Source organism: Phlebotomus argentipes, unplaced genomic scaffold (assembly GCF_947086385.1).
Source record: "Phlebotomus argentipes unplaced genomic scaffold, Phlebotomus argentipes genome assembly scaffold_4, whole genome shotgun sequence".
NCBI classification, from domain to species: Eukaryota; Metazoa; Arthropoda; class Insecta; order Diptera; family Psychodidae; genus Phlebotomus; species Phlebotomus argentipes.
Genome location: NW_026776174.1, coordinates 6,699,340 through 6,724,367, shown reverse-complemented (window position 1 = coordinate 6,724,367; position 25,028 = coordinate 6,699,340). Strand labels below are relative to the sequence as shown.

The window sequence follows — 25,028 nt, the reverse complement described above, 5'->3', positions numbered from 1 at the left end:
ATGTTTCGGCGCATTTTCGCACGAGCGCGCTGCCGTCGCGAAGCCCTGAAAAATCGGCTGAACCTTCGATATATCGAGGGATTATTCGCGTTTTCTCTGACTAAGCGAACTGTCAGTCACTCGCGCTCTCGCTTATCCTCCCGTGGATCATCAGCAAGTCTGTAATCGCTTTTAACTTCCATTATTATTATCTAATGCGTGTAGTTTGCTTTTATTATAAAACTCATTCCAAAATGGAAATCTTGTGATAGATGATACTCTTATAAGGAATGGTTTAAATGCTAAAATATGACTTTGTAACTTTTTCATAAGAATGTATCTCAAAAAGAAAAAAAAACCAACAAATATGAACGATTAATGTATCCAAGACGTGTTCTATTGCAGAAATTTCTTTTTCATTAATTTATGTGTGTATTATTGTTACCTTTCTGGGCGATGTGAGGCCAACGCATGTTTCATAATCACTTCTGTTGGCACGAATAGTGAACAATATCACCATTTGGGTAGCGAATAAATGCACTCTGATTGCCGAATTTCTTCTTGCAACTCGGACACACGCTGTAATCAGAGATGAGAACTGTGTTGGACTCATTCTGAATGCGATCTTCGTGGATTTGGAGATTTTCAGCATAGAGCAAACCTCGGAGAACTTGAGTTTTTCTCTTCTGCTCAAGCTGATGCTGAAGCGCCGTCTCGAGGAATGTTCTAAGACGAAGCAGTGATATATTGTCGGGCAGAATCTGAAAAATGCATTCGAAATTTGAAGATATCTCACATCAATTTCTACGGAATAATGAGAAGGTTGCTCAATTCCATTCATTCCCTGAAATATTCTTCGAAATAATCACAAAATATTCCCTCCATTCGTAATTCGAACTTGTGTTTTCGAAATTGTCCAGACTAAAAGACTTCAATGAGTGTCGCGGGTTCAATTCTCTTCCAATTGCGTTTTTTTCACAACTCTTTTACACTTTTCTTTCCTTTTTCGAGTATTTTCCTCCACTTTATCGCTTTATATCAGCATTTTTCCCCTCAATCTGTCAAGAATTATCTCTAATAACCCCATCTGAGGTTCGGAATTGCCTTTCTCTCTCTAAGTTTTGTCCTTAATATCCTTTTAATGCCTGAATGTGCATTATTGGGCTTGAAACTTCCCCAAAGAATTCTTTTTAAAGCCTAAAATGTAATTTTTCCCCTTGTTTTCCACAATACTCCTTTAGAAAGCAGTTAATATTGCGTTTTCGCGTCTTTTTCCTTCGCAAATCGTCGTTCTCGGTAAGTTTTTTTCATATACTTTCTTGTTTTGGCATTTTTTTTCCCTATCACAATTTAACCAATAGACTAAAACGGTAGGCCAAGGGGAAGATAATACGGCTAAACAGTGTACATCACTTCCAAACACTTCCGCAATTCCTCTGCAGAATCTTCAAAACTTCTGAACGCCCTCAAAAATGCATTTTCCATCGCTTTTTCCACTCCATCAACTGTTTTTCACACTCAATTGTGACTTATCACAAAGCTAATCCGGGATTTTCCATTCTCTGAGACATTTTTGAGGTTATGGTTGACTTTAAAGCTGTTTTCTAACCTAATCTGGAGTCTTTTTCGAACGCAAATGCTTGATTTTGACAAGAAAAGAGAAATTTTTTTTAGTTTAATCGCAAATTAGATGATTTTGAGGGTGTTTTTATCACATAACCTATAAAAAGGGATTAAATTGATATTTCTAAGCAAAATAATTTTTAAAAAAATCCCTGAATTTGTTAAAACGGAAGCTTTTCCAGTGCAAATATTCTTGTACAGTAAAAATCACGAAAATAACCAAGGAAAAGAGACATTTTTCTGCATTGAAGTGATATTTTTGAGGTTATGGTTGAATTTTAGGCTTTTTCTCAATCAATATGAAGTTTTTTCGCACAAAAATGCACAAATCTGGCAAGAAACAGAAAAATTTGATAATTCAATCTGTTTCGGGATTAAACATAACCTCAAAAAAGCGATAAAATTGATTTTAAAGCAAAATTAATTAGGAAAATGCCTCAATTTGGTTGAAATGGAAGCTTTTTCAGTGCAAATATTCTAATATATTTTGCCACTTTCACTTCTAAACACTTCCTTTCAAGCTGTACACCACTTCCGATCATAATATCAACCCCTTGCGGTAGGCTTAAACGCCTCCCAACAAATAGTTATTCATTCCATCACACATTCTGCGTATTCAATGGAATTTTGACTTATATTTCCATCCATTCCTGGATATTCTTTGAGCAACCCTTGGATTGATAGTAATCTTATCTACCTGAAGAATCGCCAGCGGTTGCACCTTCTTGGCATCTCTCTCGAGAATCTCCAAGACAGTCTCGATATCTGGCTTGAGACACTTGGGATGGAGAGAAACTCCGCTGTACGGAGGAGAAGTCGGGGGCGTGAGAAGAGTTCTGCAGCAAATAAAGCGATCGTTAGCATTATGGTCACGTCGGTGGGTCTTCTTTAGGCTCATTGTCACAAATCTCACACGAAAAGAATAATGGTTAGTGACTCAAAATCACACCTTTAAGATATTCTGCTGATGTTACTCACTTTATAAGGAGAACGAAGATTTCATCTTTCCTGGAATCATTGCCACAAAACACTTCATTGCAGTACTCAATGGCTTTGTCCACATCGCCGAGGATTTGAATGTAGATCGCCAGGACTTTCTCGTGCTTCTCCAGCTTGCCGAGAATCAGTGCGCGCTCCTCGAACAGATCCTGATAGGGAAAGTCTCCAAGGACAGTTTCGGGATTGTATTTGGTGGATTTCTTGAGGAAGTCCAGCAATTTGGCTCTCACATTCACCAACAACGCCTCCTTCTCCCTCGACGAATCGCCAATCTCCATGTCCTGCTTCAGCTCCTTCACAGCATCGCGATACTGCTGAATGAGGATGTTGTGGAAGATTGGCTTTGTCTCATTCCACACATGAATCACATGCTCCAGATAGGGCACAACGAGTTGCTTGTGATTCTTCAGCAAATAATCCAGAACTTCAGCTCGCGGAAGATTCTCCACTTGCTCCATGTCTTCCGTGAAGATCTTCAGTCCATCTTCGGGATATTTCTCAAGAACCCACCCAGAAAACTCAAAGATCAAGGCTTTGTGTTCGCTGCCCAAGTGTTGAAGATACTGAATTGTGCGATCGTGACCGTAGAGATTCGATCCCGGCACTTCGGCTTGCGACTGGAGGAGCTGCAGAGCTCTCTTGTGCTGCCCTTTGGTCTGATACAGGATAATCAACTCCCCATACTTCTGATACTTCTTCAGCGTGCGCTCAGACTCCTCCAAATGGCAGTAATTCAGCCTCAGCAGAGGCGCCACGAGAGAGTCATTCGTCTGGAGATAACACTTGAGCATTGTGGTGTCGATGATGGACAGCAGAGGCGTTGACATCTTGCCAAAGGGCTTCGCAGTGTCCGCTGACGCACTCTGCAGCTCCTTCTTGATCTTGTAGCGCACATCCGTGAGATAATCAATCAGCGCCAGCAGTCCATTCTCCAGATCGCGATCCTCCAACTTGGGCAGCACAGCTCCGCCGACCGCCACACACGGCGATTTGTCTTTCTCCTGTGGGAGTAAGTCGGGGAAGAGGCGGATGACGTCACACGGGTCAGTCTCCAGTTTGGCGAACTCTTTCATTGACTCGCGGAAGCGTTTGTTGGCAAACAAATCAAACGCGTACAGTGTCTGTATTTGATGAATCTTCTCCTTCTTGTCCTCCTCGCTCTCTTGTGAAATATTCTGGAAGACAAACACAGCGGAATTCTGTGGTCAGCCTTGTATATTTCTAGTTTTTTTTTCTTTTCTTTTCATCAATGATTATTTGCATACATAAGTGGAATTTTTGTCAATAAATCATTGAATAGCCATTCACAAATGCCATAAAATGTCAATATTTGCCAAGACTCATCGTGAGTTAGTCTGTGTTAAATATCTGTACAGAATCAAATGTCTAACAAAACTCTCGCTTTACGATAAAACTCAACCATCCCGAAGTGGCCAGAGAACTTAAGCGTCATAAACCGTTCATTAGCATGGCTCGCGATTTCGCTTATGAGCCAAACACTTCCAGTGTGGATTTTCTCAAGCTTGCGACGCCTTAATTCCCCCTCATCTCGAAAGATATTAGTTCTACCATTGATAGAAGCCTGGAAAGCCATGGAAATAATTGCGCCAGTTGAGGTTCCACACGCTACGTAAGGGTTTCAAGAAACGGATACTCATCGGTAGTGGATGTGAAACCGTTGCGGATTTGAGTCTTGAAATTCGTCAAAGTCAGAATCAGTGGAAATTGAGTGATTTTGAGAAATTTGCGAGTCAAAATTGGCTCAAAATCAATCAACTCGTGTTGACATGAGAACATCGAGTCAACACTATTGCTCAATGTCTCAATTTTAAGATTTTACTTCAATTAGAGTATCAAATGGCCATCGATGGCATCGGAAATGGATAATAGAATAATTATTCTAATTGTTTTTAATTTTATATTGATAATTTTCCTTATTATTGCTGAGATATAAGCATCTCTTTTCTTGCGCTCGCGTAAGAGGCTCAGAGACGGAAAATAATTTCTTTCCATGCGCGCTACCTAGTCCCTGAGAGTCCCTCTTTGCAGTGTCGAGGCAACGATAATCCAAATTTTATTATGTCATACATAATCCTTGCCATAAACATTTTCAGTTTTGAAGGTATCTTTAATTGGATGGAATTCCCAAATTCTTCGCCCTTTGCTTAGTGCTTAAGTCTCATGAATTATGAATCAATGAACTGAACATGTGAACATATAAGACAAATCCAAGTGTAATCAGAAGATGAACAATTGGTTGGACAAAAAAAATGGATGGAGAAATTTTTGCAAAGGGGAGGAAGTCGATCCCCATCTCGTGGGGCACCTCAAGATCACTCGCAGAAGTCTCATTCTGCTCCTGGGACTTCTCGTATAACCGCAGGAGAACATCTGTACGTTAATAATGCATAAACTCACCGTGAGCTGCAGAGCGAGTTGGAAGTTCTTCTGCTGGAGGAGATTGTGCCTCTGCTTTGGGATGTCCGTCATCTTGATGCGCCACAGCTGGCTGAGAGACGCCACGAAGATCACGCCGCGTTGGGTGCGAATGAGCAATCGTGCCCTGAGCAGGTCCGGAAAGGACTGGGCGAGAGTCTCCTTGGTGGAACCGGAGTCGAGAGTGCGAATCTCGATGGTGTCGTTGAGCAGAGCCACGGCGAAAGGTTCATCCCAGACAAGTGCCTGCACAGGACTTGTCCAGGCGATGGACTTTATCACCTTGGGTGTCTCCTCGCCACCAGCGAAGTCCTCCGCCCTCACGGAGCCCTTCGTCTTGTTCATCTCCTGCAGAATCAAATTCTGCGGATCCACTGGAATGATGAACTCATCCTTGGCCAGGGCGAAGCGATCGCCGTCGATGATCGTGACGCAGGGATCGACTGTGCGCGAGGAGCTCGTGGGAAAGAGATCTCTCTTGTCCGGATCCTTGTCCGTCAGCGTGTACAGCACGTATTCCGTCTTGAAGCCCACGCAGATCGTCTCCAGGGACCAGCAGAGGGACTTGGGGATGTCGTTCAGCTCAATGTCCGGCGCATACTCAATGAACTGATTGTCATTGTGCCGCCAACACCAGAACTTCAGCTTCCTCTTCACCGCCACGCACATCCGGACAATCAGAGTCGTTTCGCCGGTGAGCGATTTGACTCTCTTGAAGTTCAGACAGAACACAGACGCGCCCTTGCTCTTCACCACGCTGAACACCAGCGGGAAGTTCGTCCTGCTGATGTCATTCACATTGATCTGATTGTCCGTGAGACTCACGAGAAGCTGATATTCCGGAATCACCTCGATTTGCGTGATTGGCTTCTTGCTGAAGTTCTTATCGTACTGCAACAGCTGCAGATCCATCTTGATCTCTGTCTCGCTGTCATTCTGCTGGATCAGATACATCAGCAGATGACCGAGCTTTGTGCCCAGAATCACATAATTATCTGGGAAAGAAGGGTGGTTTGTTTTAGCGATAAAAACACAACAAGTCCAAACGAACGACTCACCATAACCGGCAATGCACTCAATTTGCACGCCTATTTTTGCCGGTTGCGACACTGCATAAGCCTCATGCATTGTGCAAGCACGGAATAACCAACTTTCCCAGTCGGAAAACTGTCCTTTTCACAGTGAAAATTCCCAGAGAAAAGACAACAGTGACTCACAGAAGACGAAGAAAACATCAAAACAAACAGCTGATTTCTCTGTATTTTCGGAGATTCTTCTCTCTCTTTCGAAATTGACTCCGCTGTGCTGTATTTCTTATGTCATAATCCTCTGTGCGTGAGTTTTTCCGTTTTTCCGGGCGGAGTTTCTTTTTCAAGAGAAATCTCACAATGCCGTCAATAATTGGGGGTGAATTTTTGAGACAAAGCGTCTCAAAAAAGCGGGAGAAAACTGATTTCCATTCCTCAAATTTCCGTTATATTCCGAAATCCATTCCTTTCCATTCCAATCCGTTCTTCAGAAATATTCTTTCCCTCCAAAACTAATTCGAAATTGTGTTTTTGAAATCGTCTAAGAAAAAAATGTTGAATTTCCAGCACAAATCTTCATTATAAGAGAATTTAGCACAAGATATTGAAGTCACGGGTTCGATTCTTCTGCAATTTCGCTTTTTTTCACTTCTCTTTCTTTTTTCCTGTATTTTCCTTCATTTTGTCGCTTTATATCAGCATTTTTCCCTCAATTTCTTCAAGAATTATCTCTAATAACGCCATCTGACGCCCGAAATTGCTTTTATCTCACAAAGTTTTTACTCCTAAATTCCTTTTAACCGCTTTTAATGTTTTTTCTGGGCCTTGAAACTATTCTAAATGTTGTAAATGCTATAAAAACTTTGAAGGTTGTTAAGAAAATCATAGAGAGAGTGTGAAAATGTATGAAAATGGAAGGAAAATGACGCGAAAATCTTGTATTCCGACTGGAAAACGGAATATTTACAACAAATTCCGCGTATTCTTTGGACTTTTGATGTTTAATTCTGTCAAGAATTTCATCCATTCGTGTCATTCCCGTCCATTCTCTCCATTCCTTGAAATTCCAACTGAAGTGTGGTTTGTCCATTCTTCAGCTTGAGCAACCATCGAGATTGCCTCAAAAACCCTATGAAAGCTGTTTAGATTGAACCTAGAAAGGACGAGAAGAGGTTTATTTGAAAAGACGAAATTCGTAGGAATTTTGAAGGAATCTTCCATTATTGTGGACACAAACCCAATTCGTCTAAAATGTTGTTTTGTGTGTGTGTGTGTGTGGAAATTGTCAAAATTATGGTTGCGCTGAAGAAGGGTTGAATGGGGTTGAAGAGGATTGAAAAGTTCAGATAAATTGCAGTTCTTGGCTTCTTCTGGCTCTCAAAACAAGCTAATCTGCCGCGTGTTTTATCGATTTGCTGTGCCTGATGTCGCAAGTGGTGTTAAAAGTGTGAATATTGTGAATCAAATTGGAGAATTGCTTGTTGGTTGAGGTTAAAATTGGGTGCTTTCTTCAGGAGGGCGGGCAGTAAAAACGAATTGACTCCGTGTTTGGTCAGGATTCTCCGCCCAGGCATGTTATTCACATTTTACTACATGGCCGCAACGTGGGTTCAGTCGTGGCGATTGAGGTCCGTGTTCCTGCGGATCACCAGCAAATTGAAGGAGGGAATGAGTGTGGTGTTTTACAATTTGCCCACAGATCTCAATGGTGAGGATTTGAGGAGTCCTGGCCACCCTGGCTTGCCTGGCTAATTCATCCGATCTCTTGCAGAAGTCACCAACACTCCGGTGTCCTCGGAACTGTGCTCCAACAGCCTTCAGGCGCGCATCAGAGACGTCCTGTGGCACAATGGCACGCAGCGCGGATGCACGCTGTTCCCCAAGCAGACTGTCTATCTGAGTCCGTGGATTTCCTTCCCGAAGCCACCCACACTGGTGCCCTTCTCCTGCCAGAGCAACGGCCTGGCGGTGGACGAGGAGTCGCAAGTGTATCTCCTGCTGGAGACGGACACACTGCCCGTGAGCAGCGAGAGCAGTTTGCAGCTCCTGATCGAGGGCTATGGCGAGCCGATCGCCTGGAAAGTGGACTCACACATCGCCGTGATCCTCAAATCCGACTTGAGACGATTTACCGAAATAATTATGGCCTCTTTTATGCAAGCCTGCCTCGTAATCAACGACAATTTGCCTCTAACTCGCATTCAATGTGAGTTGCCAAATTTCTCTCTCTCTTCTAGCCTTCCAAAATAACCATCAGATATTGATCTCAATAACTCCACCCTCTCTTTCTCCCCCTTCATTCCGCAGCTGTGGGTGTCGAAGGGTGTCCTCAGCCGTTTGATTTGGTGCAGAATCACGCAAAAAAGGAATTCATTAGTCGTGCCATGAGGAATTTGTCGCCTATTCAGTGGGAGAAGCACTTGTCAGGCCTCCGGGGCCTAGCGATTCTTGCACAACAAGCGTCAGAGTATGAGCTGAACAAGAACAGGACGGAGGGAAAGAGTGGCATTGTGAAGCCAGATCTCATTCCAGCCACAAAACCACCGGAAAGCATTCAAGTCCTCAAATCGCCCAACAGAATGAGACTCGAGCCTCTGGAGTCGACGAGCAGCGGCTCCACAAAGGCCAAAGATATGTCCAAAGTATCACCGAGAACCTCACCCAAGACTAGTCCGATGAAGAAGATTGAGGAGGTGGATGAAGCGCCACTGGCCACACCGCCAGTAGTGGCTGAGACGAAGGAAACGGTGGCCAAGAAGCCACTTCTCAAGCGCACGAAGGCATCGCAGGGCTGCAATTCTGCCGTCATCAGCAAACCACCGAATATTCTCGTGTATTCAGACTCACTCGTGACGCGAGACAACGTCATTGGCACACTGCAGGATGTCCTGGAGGAGGACACGTACACGATTTACCCGCTCACGGTGTGCCAAGTGAAGAATCGCATCTGGATGGACAATGTGTCGCTGCTGGTGGTCTGTGGGAATGTGATTGACGGCGTGGCTGCTCCGCTGCAGGACTTCTTCCTGGGCGGCGGCAGGATTCTCTGCATCTGCAGCGATCTCATTCACATCGTGCTGCCCACGTATCGCACGGCGGAGGTGAGGGAGCACGAGCTGGTGCAATTCTCCTACGGCCGGTGGCGTCAAGTGAGGATGTGCCATCACATCTTCTGCTACCAACCGTCGCCGGTGAAGAAGAACTTCTCACACGACAGCGACGAAGGCGCAGCTCCAGCGTCCGAACCCAGCGCCTCATCGTTCAACGCAAAACCGTGAGTTCCCTGTCTCTCTCTCTGCACTTTTCCTCCTGGCTGTTTGTGACGAGCGGGAAACATACAAGGGGTTGCTAATGTTGGGGATGAAGTGTCACTTGGCAAGAATTCCTATTTGATTCTTTTCATAGATTGATTTCGCAGTTGTTCTCGCAAAAGAAACATATTTTATCTTTGTTATCTTTTCAAAATTTAATTATAAAATGATTGTACACAATTTTCAAGGAGCTGAAAGCAAATTTCTCAGCTGTAAGGCTTGAAAATACCAATGAAAAGACTGCTTTGATTAAATACTTAATCTTTAATCGGATATTTACGGTTTTACGCAAGATTTTACGATAAAAACATTTGTGGAAGTGGGAAAACTTCCTAAATTTTTGCTCATAGGAGAATCTTTAAATATCCTGATGAAAATGTGTAGAGAAAAATCGTAAAGTGTCCTTAAACGTTACCACAAATTCGTTTTTATACCGGAAAAATACATTTTTCGCACAAAATCTTCTCTTTTTTTTAGTATTTGACACAAATTTAGATTTTTCTCTTCAATTATTTGCTCTTTAGTCGCGTGAAATTCCTCTTCAAGTTCTTTTAGCCTTTTGAATATATTTTTTCTCCCTCATTTTCCACTTTTTCTCTAAATTTCGCACAGAATTAGCCACTTTTCCGTTACTTCAAAGCTATGAAACGAATCAAATCGAAAGAAGCATTCAAAATCTCTATTAACAACCCCTTTTTGGAAACATTGTAAAGTAATGTTTGAGCTTCAGAGACTTTTGTGTGCATTCAAAATGTTGCTGTTTAGATAATATTTCAGTGTCCTTTTTGGACATGAATGCAAAACATGGAAAATTCATGCCAATTCAGATTCAGGGACAAAACTACATTCGAATGATTCATATGTAAAAATACATAATATACACACATTTAGGTAAGGATTTTGAAGAATCTGATTTGTGTGAAATTAAATTGATTTATTGAAGCGTCAACACGCGAAATCACAAAACATTTTTAGCAGTTTCTGTAACAATTCTCAGTGTTTGTTGAGCCTCTGAGTGTGTGTTTTTGTGTCTCTTCTGTCATGTTAATGTTTGTTTGTAAAATTATCATTTTGGACGTGGATTGCTCAAGTGAGGAATGAAAGAATTCCATTTCAACCGGAATAATCAAGAATATCCAGGAATACATGGAAATATAAGTAAGTTTCACGTTGATTTTGAATTGCTAAATTGGGATAAAAGAATAGAAGGAATTCACAAAGTGTTCTGATTTGGAAATCTCAAAAGAAAAATGCATAGAAAAAATAGTAAAAGTTCCAGCGTGAATTTCCTGTTTGAGAGTTTAACAAAGTGGAATTTTACGAAGTTAAAATTAAAGCATTTTCATTGATTAAAAGAATAAAAGAACATGCTTTTATCACGAAAAGGACGCGAAAATACAATCTTAGCAGCTTTCCAAACGAGTATTGTGGAAAATATGGTGAGAAATGACATTTTAGGCTTGAAAAAAGAGTTCTTCGGAGAAGTTTCAAGCCCAAGGATGGACATTAAAGCGTTAAAAAGAATATTAAGGCAAAAAACTTTGTCGCTCTCTGAGAAATAAGCAATTTCTGACATTATTTTAAGCGTTAGAACGTTTTTTAAGCGAATATTGAGGAAAAAATGTTGATAAAAAGCAATAAAGTGAAGGAAAATACTCGAAAAGTGAAAAAAAGCGAATTGCAGGAGAATTGAACCCGAGACTTCATGATTTCAGTGCTAAATTCTCTGTCTTCGTCTTTCTGTCTAGACAAATTAAGAATAGAGGAAATATTTTGTAATTATTTAAGAAAATATTCAAGGAATGGAATCCTTTTTCCTCCAACTTGAGCAACCCTCGATTTTGGAGTATTAATTGTGGTTAAATTCTGAACCAAAAAGAAATTGACATCAAAATTCTTCACACGCAGTGTTTGCAAAAGATCAAATTGGCTCGAAAAAACACAGAAACTTCTCAAATTTTCTTCTTCTCCAAACAATCACTGACTTTCTTTCTATTTTCATACACACAAAATTGTGAACACTTTTGTGTTGTGGTGCGCTGGCTGGTCATTTTGCATCTGTGTGTCCATTTCTGTCTTCTGTTTGAATTTGTGCATCTTCACGCCTTCCGCTTCGGCATTCGCTGATCCGCAAAACACACGAAAACATGAACATTTAACGAATCACACGCTCAGACTCATAGTGTGTCCAAGGTCTGTGGAAGTTCCCGACGGGAGCGGCACGATGCACAGTGTGGATGTTCAGGTGCTGGGCACGGAAGAGACCTGGCAGACGCCTAGTTTGGTGCTGGCGCACAATTCTGCCAGCGATGGAAAGGCCATTTTCTCTCAAGTATGCAAAAATCACACCGACGAGTCAATCGAAAACCATGAAAAGTCGATTTATCCTAGTTTCTGTCTTATGGAATTTTTCAAAAGCATTTTATTTGTTCTTCGTGTACAAAAATTATTAGATTTTTTATCTTACAAAAGCGATTACAGACTTGCTGATGATCCACGAATCAGCGCGAACTCGGATCAATCCTCCGTGGATGATCCTGTAGTATGTAAAGGTCAGATCAGCGATGGTTTGTTCAGCTGTCAGTTGATTTGCATACTTCAAAAGCGTTAAATTTTACGTTAAAATTGCGAAAATTGATGACTCGCAGAAGAATTTAATGATTTTAATAATCCAGGAAATCAATTCGCAAGAAATCCGCCATTTTGCGCCTTTTCTGAGTCGCGCAATGTTTCGGCGCATTTTCGCACGAGCGCGCTGCCGTCGTGAAGCCCTGAAAAATCGGCTGAACCTTCGATATATCGAGGGATTATTCGCGTTTTCTCCTGGCTAAGCGAACTGTCAGTCACTCGCGCTCTCGCTTATCCTCCCGTGGATCATCAGCAAGTCTGTAATCGCTTTAAGGCTATAACGAAAAATCTTATTTATTTAAAAAAAAAATTGTCATGTTTTCTTAATAAAAAGTCGAATTCTCAGTTTTTTTACGCTGCAGAAAATATTCGTAGATTTTCAGAATTAATCCCAAAATGTTTTTTAGACTTTAAATGAATTTTTTTCACCGGAAAACTTTAAAGAAAAGTTCAAATCAAGTTTGAAAAGTTGATTTTTCAGAACTTGTTTGGATAAAATCGATCTTGGAAAGTAATATTTTCAGATTTTCCAATAATTTTGCCGTATTTTAGTCAAAAATTTCAATAAATACCAATAAAATCAACTAAAATATTTACAAAATAATAAATACAGAGCAATATTTGCACTTTACCGGACGATTTGAGGGTGTTTTGAAGGTTTTGAAGTAAATTTGGCAAATTTCACAGCTAAATTTTGAACTCGCTGTGCTGAAAAATGACGATTTTGGCTTTTGATAGTTTTCGAGGCACCCGTCGATACGCAAAAAAGCAGATTGATGCTCAACTTATGCTGGAATTTGATCTGTTTCCAGGTGCATCTCGAGGCTGATCCGCTGCAGTTTGAGAATGACGACAGTAAATTCAGAGTTCTCAAGCAAAGCAATGACGCCAGGCTGGAAATCTTGATGGATTTGCTTGGATCGCACTTGAATATGCGCGTGAGGCGCGCTGACGCCGTGCAGAAGGTGGCAAAGTTCACCAATGGCTTCTTTCTGGGACGCCATGAGGCCAAGATTGAGATGCTGAAGAATCTGTCTGATCAAATGACCGCGGAGAAAACACTCAAGATTGCCGATTTGACTGTAAAGTTTTGCGAAAGAACCGATCAAATCCCACCGGCGACCAGCAATCTTCTTCCAATTCTCGTGCATTCCTGCCCAGAGGATTTCTCCACCGTGGAATATTTCGACGTGAGTTTAATCTAAGACATAAATTTGGCGAGAATTTTGTAGATTTTGGTCTTGATTTCAAAATCAAGATTATTTGACTTGAAATTATCTTATTTAACATGATATTAAGTGTCACAAATACTTAAATTTTATTGACAAAGAAAAAATTTAAGTCCTTTTAGAACTGATTTTGCTTTAAAACCGGTTTATTTCGGGTTAAAAAACGATAATGACTTTTTTCATCGACTTTAGTCTCATTTTTACCGAAAGATCTCAAAAGAGAAGAATAAATTCAAGTCTTTATTCTTCCATAAAACTAGACTTTTTGGGCTAGAAAACGATAAAGTCTTATTTTCCTTAAATTCAATCTCAATTCTTAGGCGAACTCTTAATTTCAGTATCAAATTAAGTCCATTTCAGTCTTAAAAACCCAGTATTTTTCTGCTTAGGACAAAACATTGAAAAAATCCTTATTGAAAAATAAGTTTTTCCAAAAGAACACAAAAAATAGGAATAAAAATAAGAAAAATTCCTTCTTAATATGTTTTTACTCCGAAATCAACTTGATTTTATGATTATAATTAACTAAATTTTTACCAAAACGCTTCTTTGATAAACATTCTAATTTCAGATTTCCATGATTTTCCTCAAATGTTTGTTCCTAAGACTTTTCATGAGAAAATATGGCATGATTTTCTAATTTCTTCAATGTAAAACATTGAAAAAATAATTAAAAGTATTAAAAATTGATTTCTTACAACTTGTTTGGAGAAAATGTACCGAAAATCTATTGAAAATCGACTTTTGAACACTTATATTTTCAGTTTTTTAACTAACTTTGCCATATTTCAGTCAAAATTCCAATAAATAGCAATAAAATCAATTGAAATATTCACTAAATAATTATTAAAGGACAATAATTAACATTTTTTTTTCAACCAATTAACGACTGTTTGATCTAAAATTCGGCAATTTTCGCAGCAAAAATAACGCTAAATTTTCAAATTGTTCTCCTAAATATTGCAATTTTGACTATTCATAGTTTTCCACCATTTAAAAAATAAAATTTTTTAGTTAAATTGAAAAAAGTCTTTGGAAACTTGTGAAAAGTGAGTTTCGTTTGAGGAAAAAAGGTCAAAAACTTAAATTTACGACGATCGAAAAGCTCGAAGTTGGTTAGATTCAGGCTGATTTTTGAAATAATTCTCCTTGTTTGCAGACTCTGAGCACGGAGAGCGTTGGCAGGCTCGTGATCTACGTGCCGATCATCACGAGCTCCATGGCGGTGGTGGATGGCCTGCGCCTGGGCCACGGCGTGGTGGTGATTCCGCGCCATCAGACGCAGGGCGTGGGCAGGAGCGCCAACCAGTGGCTGAGTCCGGACGGATGCCTGATGTTCACCGTGCAGCTGTGCGTGCCGCTGGCCAGCCGTCTGGGCCGGAGGATCTCGCTGGTGCAGCACTTGGTGGCCACGGCGATGGTCAGCGCCGTCCACGGACTCGGCCAGGGATATCAGGTGAGTGGAAGTGAGCGTTTGGACTTAAATTTTGAACAGCTTTGCTTATTTATTTTTCTCTTTTTTTTTTAAATTGTATCAGTTGAATTGGACAATCACAATTTTACTCATTTCTAAAATATTAACATTGTATTCTCGGTTAATATTAATTTATATTTACAAAGTTTAATTTTTATTGAATATCTTTATAATCTCCGTCAATGTTTTTAACATTAATGTGCAGTGACGTGTTGAGAAAAGTATATAAATCCAATCAATTCCAGACATCTCTGCACACTGAGCTCTTTGAATGTCCAAACATTGGATGGAGAGAGACAAAATGAGAAAAAAAAAGAACCACATTTAGGCCATTTGGAATCATTTCTTCCTTCTTAACTTCACCCTTTCTGTCTCTTAAATCCAACCAGATAAATTCCTTTTAATGATTCTGTGGGTTTTTTTTCTTCACTCTTTTGTGTGTTGTTTTTTAAACTTTATTTTCTGCAATTTTGGCAAAATCTAGTCTTTCATGACAATTTTTATTACCTAAAATTCTCAAATGATGTTTTTTTTCTTTTCATCTTCTTCATTTAATTATTCCTGAAAATATTTTAACACTTTTTTTTTTGAATTCTCTTTACTCGAGGGAATTTTTTCTTCTTCTTTCAGATTAAAAGAGACAATATAATTTATGTACAGAATTTTTTTTTTAGTGAATTTCTTATGTTTAAATTTTGTTTTCTCCTTTTAAATCTATCAATTAAGATGTTTGAACGAAATGTGTGAGCATAGAAAGTGGAGGCAAATTTCTCTTATGTCCATATTTTTCTTTCTTCCTTCTCAAAATGCATCTTCAAAACGGCTTGAAACAATTTTTCCCGATCAATGAGAAGAATTTCTTTTTATATATTTAAAATTGGGGACAAAGCGCTAATTTCAATTAATTGTCGATCATTTTTGTTTTAATTAATTTAATATTTATAATTGCCTGTCTTCAATAATATATTGTACAATTTAATCATTAATTGATGAAAAAGTATTTAATGCCAAAGAAGAAAAAAAAAACAGAAAGGGAAAGGGGAAATTTTGCTGTGGTTTTTTATTATTATAGAAGACTGTAAAATTTGAAAATTTTACAGCAACTATTTTTTTTTCTCTTTTCTCTCTGGCTAAAAATTACACGTAAAGAATGACAAAAATCACAAGCCCTAAATCTTAGGTAGTTTTTTTTTATTTTTTTTTTAAATATATTCCGATTAATTAATATAAAATTATTTATAGATTTATCTTAATTCTCATATATTTGATAAATTTTTTTATATCCTGTATATAATTTATATATATAATGTACTCTTACTTGCAATATTTGATAAAGGGAGAGACTTGCATCTCTCTCACTCCCTCAATATTTTGGCCTGTTCGTTTGTGTGGGAGAGAAACAGAATCTGTACATTATTGATATCGCATTTTGGGTGGATTTTATCAGCAATCATTGGAGAAATGAAAAGCTCTTCGATCACTTCTAATGGGGTTTTGGGCAAATTGAATGAATCTTCGACTTATCCAGCGAGCAAAAAAGCTGAAAAAACAGCTAATTTAGCTGAAAAGTGCTAAAATTTTAGCTGAATTATTGAAACCGGTCAGCGATCGTAGCGGACAAAACTTTTTCATCAATTTTCTTAGAGCGATTACAAACTAGGCGATTATCCACGGGAGGATAAGCGAGAGCGCGAGTGACTGACAGTTCGCTTAGCCAGGAGAAAACGCGAATAATCCCTCGATATATCGAAGGTTCAGCCGATTTTTCAGGGCTTCACGACGGCAGCGCGCTCATACGAAAATGCGCCGAAACATTGCGCGACTCAGAAAAGGCGCAAAATGGCGGATTTCTTGCGAATGATTTCCTGAATTATTATGGTGAAAACACCAGCATTTGTAATTTGTAATTTGTCCACGAACATCTCTTTCTTCCCCTCGCGTATCGTGTATTTTCCTTCCTACTCTGTCAGCGTCTGACTCTGACATGTCGAGACAGCCACTGTGCGAGTAGGAAGGAAAATACACGATACGCGTGGGGAAGAAAGAGATGATCGTGGTCAAATTACAAATTACAAATGCTGTGTTTTCACCATTAAAATCATTAAATTCTTCTGCGAATCATCAATTTTCGCAATTTCAACGGAAATTTCACGATTTTTGATAAAATAAACAAATAAATAAATCAATTGTCGCTAGTGTCGATAAAGAAGAATAACTCCTGAGTGTGTTTAGCGCCAGTTCAGCCACGATTTATCGCTGATCCGTCCTTTAAACACTCAAAGCTCATCCACGAAGGATTGATTCGAGTTCGCGCTGATTCGTGGATCATCAGCAAGTTTGTAATCGCTCCTATGGTGAAACCACAGCATTTGTCATCTGAAAATTGATTGAGATCGTCTCTTTCTCAACCACGCGTATCGTGTATTTCCTTCCTGCTCGCGCAACATAGTCTGCAGATCTGCAGACACAAATTCTGTAGACTATGTTGCGCGAGCAGGAAGGAAATACACGATACACGTGGTTGAGAAAGAGATAATTTCTGTCAATTTTCAGATGACAAATTCTGTGTTTTCACCATTATCAATCTTTAATATTTTTCTGCTTGTTTTCACCAAATATTGTGCTAATTTTTTGTTTTTTCCTGATAAGAACATAGACTTCCCTTCATTCGGTCTCCCGTGACAATTAAAAATGTCATTGAGAGCATGAAAATCTCTCACTTTTGAGGTTATTTTTTGGCGCTAACATTACAATTCACTTGAGTGTTGTAACCACGAAGTGTATTATTGAAATGGCAAGGTTCTACATGATGCGACATCTATGGATTTAAGTGCGCATCAGTACTTTAACTTGTCGCCGCTACGTTCGCTAGTGCAGTAACCGATTTGCTTAGTTCTCAACGAAGGAAAGCTAAACAATCTTAGCATCTTTGCTGGCTGGGTAATTTCTCTCTATCTTTAATTCTCCAACTGAGAGGGATAACGGATGATTTTGATGAATTACACATTTATTGGGACTTGAATATTTAAATATGCATATTTATATATAGAGATAAGTTTGCCACAATTGTGCGATAGCAATTACCGTACGGATCTGTTTGCTCGGCTTCCGCTGCCCGGCAAAGATGGCGGGGCAAAGTGAGCCCCTTTTAGAACACCGACTCTGCCGAGCGGGATAATTGAACAGGATGCGAGGGACTGCGTGCGAGGCGTTTCTTTGGCAATCGCTCGAGGAGTGTGAGAAGATTGGCAAAGTCTTTCCGATCGTCCGCCTGAAATGACCAGCACACCATGAGGATGTCCTTGACGTCGCGCGACGCCTGCAGATTGGCCAGTGTCTGCTTCATGCCGCGCCCCACTTGCCAGATGATCGCCTCCGGCGGTTGAGACTTGAAGGGAAACTCCCCGCACAGCAGCTCATACCACACAGTGCCGAAGGCGAAGACGTCCGAGGCCTTGGAGAAGGGCAGATCCTCGTCCGTGGGCCGAAAGGGCTTCAGACCACGTATGAGCTCGGGTGCCAAATAGCACAGCCATCCGGTCGGAATGCCGAGTCCCAGATCACAGTACAGCAACTTGGTGGCGCTGAATAGGCCAAAGTCCGTGATGATCACCTTGCCATTCTCCAGGAAGATGTTCTTCGTCTTGAGATCCTTGTGCACAATGCCACGAGCGTGCAAGTAGCCCATTCCCTGAGATATTTGCTGTGCCACAAGTGTCGTCTTGTTCAGATTGAACTTGTCCTTCCGGAGGTGGATGTGCGTGAACAGCGTGTTGCCCTTGCACAGACTCGTGACGATGGCCAGACGCGGTGGCTTCATGCACGCGCCCATGAACAGCACCACATTCTCGTGGCGGGTCTTCTTGAATGTCGCCACCTCCAGCTTGAATGCCTCCAATGTGCGCTCGTCATCCAGATAGTCCTCCTTCAACAGCTTCACAGCCACATCTCCGTGCCACAGTGCGCGATGCACAGTGCCAAAGCGCCCCTTGCCGATCTTCTCCAGCAGGTGCAGGTCGTCGTACGGGATGTCCCACTCCTTCAGCGACAGGCTGTTCTGTCGCGGCCAGTGGCCAGAGTCGCGCTCCTCCGTGGAGTCCAGGCGGATGGGCGTGCGATCGGAATCGGTGCTGGCGCTGGTGGAGCCACTCAGGGAGATGGTCTTGTCGCTGTCGTTGCTCTGGTGCGTGTCCGCCAGCTCAGACAGCGTGGGACGCGGAGAGCTGGGCAGCGGAGCGGTGGGAACGATGATCTTCGTTCCCATCGTGCGATCGCCATCGCCGCCCACATTGTTGAGCCTCTGGTGGTGATGCAGCTGATGGTGATGGTGATGGTTCTGTGGCACTTCCGGAAAGCTGAACTGGTTCTTCGATGAGCTCGGCGTCTGGGGTGGGAGATTGAGGAGGGCCGGACTGGAGGGGCTGGAGCTGTTGCAGCTGGAGCCGGCGGAACTGGAGTCCGGCCCGTGATATGGTAATCCTGCGTGCTGCTGCTGATGGCCGCGCCTCGGCACACCGCCGGCGGTTCTGTTCATGTTGGGCGACGGATTGATCGCCTTGAAGAGCTTCTGCGGCAGACCACAGGACGGCGGCACGGATTGCTCGCAGTCCTTGTGGCAGCGATACTTGCACTCCTTGCACTTCAGCCCGAAGAACATGGGCTTGCCGCACAGGTCGCACGTCACCGTCATCATCTTGAAGTTCTTGGTGAAGTGGTGCGGGATGTCGTGGCCCATAGTGGGGTTCACCATCACGGGCGTGAGTGGCGAGCGCGGCACTGTGAGGTTGTTCATCACGGGCGAGCAGTTCTCCGCGCTCATGTCGCCCGTGTGATTGCCCGGGCCGGGCTCCGTGTGGAGGCGAGATCGCGGCTTGCTGGCGACTGTGGCGGCGGTGCTGTTGGGCTGGGCGGCGCCGCCGTCGGTGGTGGTTGTGACCACGAGCTGGGACTCGTGGCTCTTTGACTTGGGCAGCGGCGTCTGGTCGCCGGCAGTGGACGCGGGCAGGGGATTGGAGTTGATGACATTCTGCACGTTGACGGAATTCACGCCCGGCTGGAAGCTGATGGTGTGCTTCTTCTTCGCCGGCGGCGTCGTGGGGAAGGCGCCGCGCTTCTTGCTGTTATTCAGCAGCACCGACGGGGAGTTTGGCGGCGACGGGGAGGGTGTGAAGGTGCTCACGGTGGTGGAGCTCTCCTCGGGCGACGTGGCGCCGTAGTACGCGGTCTCCGGCGGGGAGATCTCCACGGGACTCTGCACAGTGCTGTTGGATGTCTGCAGGCGCGCTTGCTGCTGCGGATTGAGGCGCGCGTTGGATCTGGCGGTGCGCGGCGACGTGCCGGAGCGATGCGACTGGTGCTGGCGGTCCCAGGAGTCCCAGAAGAGGTCGTTGGGCTCCGGGAAGCCGCACGTGATGGCCTGGCGGCACTGCTTGAGGTTGTACATGGCACGGATGAAGCGACGCACCTCCTCATCGCGTACATTGGCATTGTCGTGGAGGATGGCACGCAGTTCCAGCTCACTCTTCTCCAGCAGCGTCTCCAGGGTGCTCACGCGCTGCAGCACGACGTTCAGGGAGTCCGGACTGAGGCCTGCGGAGAGAGAGACAGAGAGGAGAGGGGAAAACGGGGGAGTGTGAGGGCTGCTCGGCTTCTCCAGCACGCGTCCGGATACTCACCCACCACGCGCAGCCACTGGTGCAGCTCGGCGCCCGTGGCGGACAGGCCGCGCGGCAGGCGCTCGGACAGCTTGGCCTTGGTCAGCAGCAGATCCGTGAACATCTTCACGAGCTTCGTCTCCAGCGAGCGGATCTCCTGCTGCGTGAGCTCGGCGCTGGTCGCGCACTGCGTCCGCAGGCCCTCCAGCCTGTCCGCCGAGATGTCAATCATGCTCTGGATGACATACAGGCCCCGTCGGATGTCCTTCTCATTGCCCGAGTCCGCGCCGTCGTCCGACATGGCTGGCGGCCACGGTCCGCCCCGCCGTCTACCCCAACGCCCTTTGCACTTCACACTTGTCCCCCGCGGAGGGTCGCTCTAGCCCCCAAAGTTTCGGCTGTGGATGAAAGCACACATTTTTTCCACTTTTGTCCGCGGGAGAAGAGAAACGACAACAAGAAAAATCAATCACAGACTCTCCCCCGATTTCTGCACGCACGCACTTCTCCTCTCACTCAGCGCGCCCCATTTCACCGCGCCACTCGCACGGCACACACGTCTGAGGGCGGAGGAAGTTGCAGGGGGCCCCAAGAGAACACACAAGACACCTTTTTCCAGCACTTTCCGTTCTCTGTTGATGAATTATTGAACTCTGCGAGTCTCTCTCTGCGCCTCTTCTGTGCGCTCTATCTCACCCACTAAGCGACGCGGCGTCTTAACCACCATGTCTGTTCTCGCGTCTGCGGACACGTCGGCGGACGGGCGGACTCATCGCACCGACTTTGGGATAGTGACACATCAACAGTAGATCGTGTCACAGGAAACGGGAACAGCCAAAAGGATGATTGAAGCTAAAATCGTGCATATAAGTTTGAGGCTCTTTACGCCGTCTCGTTTAATCCTGCATTAAAATTGATGCAGGATTACTTTGACAGTTTTGTATGGCGAACTGTCAAATAAATGCTGCATCAATTTTAATGCAGAATTGAACGATTGCGGCATAAAGAGGCACATTGATGAGTGAGAGAAATGCTTGGAAAAATGTGTGAAATAGTTTTTATTTCGGCAACATTAATTTCCTATAAATTTACATAGTAGAAATGCGATGACAAGCTGGAAAATTAATGTTTTACCACCAAAAAATATCTAAAATATCGTCAAATTGTCCTCGATAATAGAAAATTAGAGCTTCAATTCCTATCCGGGTCGCTAAATTAAACAACTTGAATGCGAAAAATGGCCTGAAATTGACATCTCAAAATATCAATTCGAAAATATGACGCAGAACTTGCTTTCTAAGTCCGGGGAAACTGAGATGCTGAGAATTAATATCTCTGCAGTGCTTAAAATCCCCCTAAAAACTATAAACAAGGCCTTGTTTTGAGGGAAAATTGAGGAAAGAAGATTTTCTATTCAGAATTCCAGTGTTTGAGTGTATTTTCATGGCTCATTTTGTGCGAAGAAATAAAAGAATCTTGCGTTAAAAGACATTTAGAGATAATAAATGAATATTTTCGGGCGTTTATTGTCTTCTAGAAGACAGAAAAGCTATAAACACTGGAATAAATATTTCAATAAATTCACATCAAGTGGAAAAATCTGTGACAAGTCCTTTTACATGGGACAATCGTACGACGTTTCTCGAACTATTCGGAACGTGAAGATAATTCTGTGTGGGATTAACTGGCATGCCGGTTTGGGATGTCATGTAATTCTTCGAACTTGATTTTCATACTATATATTACATGTGTATGTAAATATATATGATATGCGATCTATGCAGATATCGGCTTTTCCACACTTCTCGGTAACAACGAAGTGACGAGAATAAAAGATATTCTAATCGAGTCCATCAAATGGAATGATGAAAATTCAATTTCTCTGTTATTAATCTCTTATGACAGGAGAACGTGAGGAAGAAAAGACTGTTTGTGAAAGGAATGTGAATTGTTGCAGGATCTGGACATTCGCCTCAAGTGGCCAAATGATATTTATGCCAATGGAACGGTGAAGATTGGCGGCCTCATCACAACATCCGTCGTCGAGGGTCAGACGGCCGTCTGCAACATTGGCTGTGGCTTCAATCTGGACAATTCCAATCCAACGCTCTGTCTCAATGACCTGATTCGCGAGCAGAACGTGCAGACGAAGGGAAAACTGCCGCTGCTGCACTACGAACGAATGCTGGCGCTGATGTTCAACGAGATTGAGCGAATCTTCAACACCGTCCAAGACGGATCGCCAGGATTGGACTACTTGTATGAGTTGTACTACAAATTCTGGCTCCACAGCGGCGTCGAAGTGGAGATTGTCAACGACAAAGGCGAACACAGGAATGCCAAAGTGATTGGAATTGACGATTTTGGCTACCTGAAGGTGCAGACAGACGGCAAAAGGGCTGAATCCGTTCATCCCGATGGCAACAGCTTCGACATGCTGAAGGGATTAATCCTACCGAAAAACCACTAAACATTTTTCCTCTTTGGCAAATGCATTAATCATTCCTTTTTGGCTATTCTAAATAATATAAAAAACAAGCAAATTTGTAGATCATCGTTGAGCAAATGTGATTCACGCGGATTTAAAACTTAAAGAAATTAAAAATGAGAGTCTAAATCAACGGGTGAATTGAAAAACTATGAAAATTCAAAATTGTCCTTCTTCAGGGAGAACAAATTGAAAATATAGCATTAAAATTGCTGCGAAATTTACCTTAAAACATCTTTGAATTGTTCACTAGAATGCTAATATTGCTCTGTAATAATTATTTTGTGAATGTTTTCAGTTGATTTTATTGGTATAAATTAAATTTTTTTTTGATTAAAACATAGCAAAACAAGGGGGAGATATTGTGGGTCGGAAGTGGTGTACAGCTTGAAAGTGAAAGTGGCAAAATATATTAGAATATTTGCACTGAAAAAGCTTCAATTTCAACCAAATTGAGGCATTTTCTTAATTAATTTTGCTTAAAAATCAATTTTATCGCTTTTTTGAGGTTTTGTGATTAAATTAAAATAGATTAAAATATCAAATTTCTCTCTTTCTTGGCAGATTTGAGCATTTTTGTGCGAAATAACTTCATATTGATTGAGAAAAAGCTTTAAAATCAACCATAACCTCAAAAATATCACTTAAATGCAGAAAAATGTCTCTTTTCATTGGTTATTTTCGCGGTTTTTACTGTACAAGAATATTTGCATTTCAAAAGCTTTCGTTTAAACAAATTGAGACATTTCTAAAAATAATCGTGCCTAGAAAAATCAATTTGTTCGCTTCATTTTTAGGTTATATGATAAAAAAAGGCCTCAAAATCATCTAATTTGTATTAAAACTGAGAATTTTTCTCTTTTCTTGTCAAAATTAAGTATTTGCGTTCGAAAAACTTAAGATTAGGTTAGAAAACAGCTTAAAAGTCAAACATAACCTCAAAAAATTCCAAGAAAATTCTCTTTGTTTAGTTATTTTCGCGGTTTGTGATCTAAAGTGTCAAATTTAACCTCATTTTTTAGTGGAAATATTGTGATTTTCGCCATTTTTAGTCATTTCCAGACTTGAAGTATATTTTTGATCAAAATTCATAACCTCACAATTTATTCAGAATCTTTTTTCAAGCATTTTCTGATGAATAAACAAGAAAATCAAGACAGAAATGCATTTTTAAGGGCGTTAAGAAGTGTCTGAAAGTGTTGAAGATTCTGCATAAGAGTTGCAGAAGTGTTTCGGAAGTGATGTACACTGTTTAGCCGTATTATCTTCCCCTTGTAGCAAAATGTGTGGAAAAATGGAAAATATTAGTTTCCAAAGTCCATTTTTAACAGTCTTTGAGTGAATTTTGATCAAAAATCATTCACAGTCTAAGAAAGTTTAAGGAAAACTTCTGAAAATTTAGAATTATGTTTATCAAAGACATCATTTTAGGCGAATTAACTGCAATTTGGGACAATTTTCCACAAGAAATTGATGAAAATGGACTTTTCTTCCGTTTTCAATTCACTCGTCGAAAGGCCTTAAGAGAATAATTCACTAAAGAATAATTTTTACGCATCGAAAAGTGCGTTTCTTTCGATCAAACAAACAATTTCAATGTCTTCGTGTTAACATTTTATGAGAAAAAAAGAAAACAAAACGTCTCAAAGGCTAAATTGAAAGCAAAGAGAAAAAAAGTGTAATTCTGTTGTATTTATTCATGCGAATTAATTGTTTTTTATTTAATAGTTAGAAAATGTACTGTAATGAATTTATCGAGCATGTAAAGTCAGAGATGAATTCTCGGCTGGAGAGTGAAAAAGAGAGAATAAAGTCAATATATATATATACTGATGTTGAAGTGAAAGACTGTTTATCTTCGGAATATATATTTTAATATATATTCTTCAGTGATTTTTTAACACATTCTTCGTCAATTTCAATACATTATATGGAATAATTTCCATCAATAGTTTTTTTTTTGTTTATGCATTTCAATTCTGTTTGACTCCTTTTCAATGAAAATCTTTTTCTTTCGTTTAAAAACGGAAATAGAAGGTCTCTCACAATACTTTCTTTCTCTTCTCTGTTATTCCTCAATAATATAACAATATAACAATTTTTTCTTCTTCTTCATCTTCATCTTCTCTTTATGTGAATCAACAATAAGTTTAATTATTATTTTAAAATTTACTTTTAA

The 25,028-nt window shown here is 41.5% G+C and overlaps 3 protein-coding genes across 3 annotated transcripts; 1 reads left to right on the top strand and 2 right to left on the bottom strand.

Annotated features, from left to right (window-relative positions):
* Positions 1-431: 431 nt before the first annotated feature.
* LOC132257967 (vam6/Vps39-like protein) lies at positions 432-6,281 on the bottom strand. Its single transcript, XM_059755048.1, has 5 exons — positions 6,096-6,281; positions 5,020-6,032; positions 2,581-3,776; positions 2,300-2,438; positions 432-740 (listed from the first exon to the last, which is right to left on the bottom strand). The coding sequence occupies exons 1-5, from the start codon at positions 6,163-6,165 to the stop codon at positions 462-464; spliced, it is 2,697 nt and encodes an 898-aa protein (XP_059611031.1). The 5' UTR covers positions 6,166-6,281; the 3' UTR covers positions 432-461.
* Positions 6,282-7,370: 1,089 nt separating this feature from the next.
* On the top strand, positions 7,371-24,682 carry LOC132257934 (uncharacterized). Its single transcript, XM_059755003.1, has 7 exons — positions 7,371-7,773; positions 7,837-8,271; positions 8,373-9,339; positions 11,552-11,708; positions 12,817-13,194; positions 14,393-14,689; positions 22,319-24,682. Exons 1-7 carry the CDS (start codon positions 7,638-7,640, stop codon positions 22,829-22,831), a joined length of 2,883 nt encoding a protein of 960 aa, XP_059610986.1. The 5' UTR covers positions 7,371-7,637; the 3' UTR covers positions 22,832-24,682.
* Positions 17,223-21,082, bottom strand: LOC132257439 (kinase suppressor of Ras 2). The gene is made up of 2 exons (XM_059754329.1): positions 20,383-21,082; positions 17,223-20,296 (listed from the first exon to the last, which is right to left on the bottom strand). The coding sequence occupies exons 1-2, from the start codon at positions 20,660-20,662 to the stop codon at positions 17,856-17,858; spliced, it is 2,721 nt and encodes a 906-aa protein (XP_059610312.1). The 5' UTR covers positions 20,663-21,082; the 3' UTR covers positions 17,223-17,855.
* Positions 24,683-25,028: the final 346 nt, after the last annotated feature.

Bases quoted from the DNA above. Each gene is read 5' to 3' on its own strand.
- LOC132257967 (XM_059755048.1), bottom strand. From the start codon at position 6,165: ATGCATGAGGCTTATGCAGTGTCGCAACCGGCAAAAATAGGCGTGCAA. The intron at 3,777-5,019 runs GTGAGTTTATGC...TTTGTCTTCCAG, and splicing joins AACTCGCTCTGCAGCTCACG to AATATTTCACAAGAGAGCGA. The intron at 741-2,299 runs GTAGATAAGATT...TGCATTTTTCAG, and splicing joins AACCGCTGGCGATTCTTCAG to ATTCTGCCCGACAATATATC.
- LOC132257934 (XM_059755003.1), top strand. From the start codon at position 7,638: ATGTTATTCACATTTTACTACATGGCCGCAACGTGGGTTCAGTCGTGG. The intron at 8,272-8,372 runs GTGAGTTGCCAA...TTCATTCCGCAG, and splicing joins GCCTCTAACTCGCATTCAAT to CTGTGGGTGTCGAAGGGTGT. The intron at 13,195-14,392 runs GTGAGTTTAATC...CCTTGTTTGCAG, and splicing joins CCACCGTGGAATATTTCGAC to ACTCTGAGCACGGAGAGCGT.
- LOC132257439 (XM_059754329.1), bottom strand. From the start codon at position 20,662: ATGTCGGACGACGGCGCGGACTCGGGCAATGAGAAGGACATCCGACGG. The intron at 20,297-20,382 runs GTGAGTATCCGG...CTCTCTCCGCAG, and splicing joins CCAGTGGCTGCGCGTGGTGG to GCCTCAGTCCGGACTCCCTG.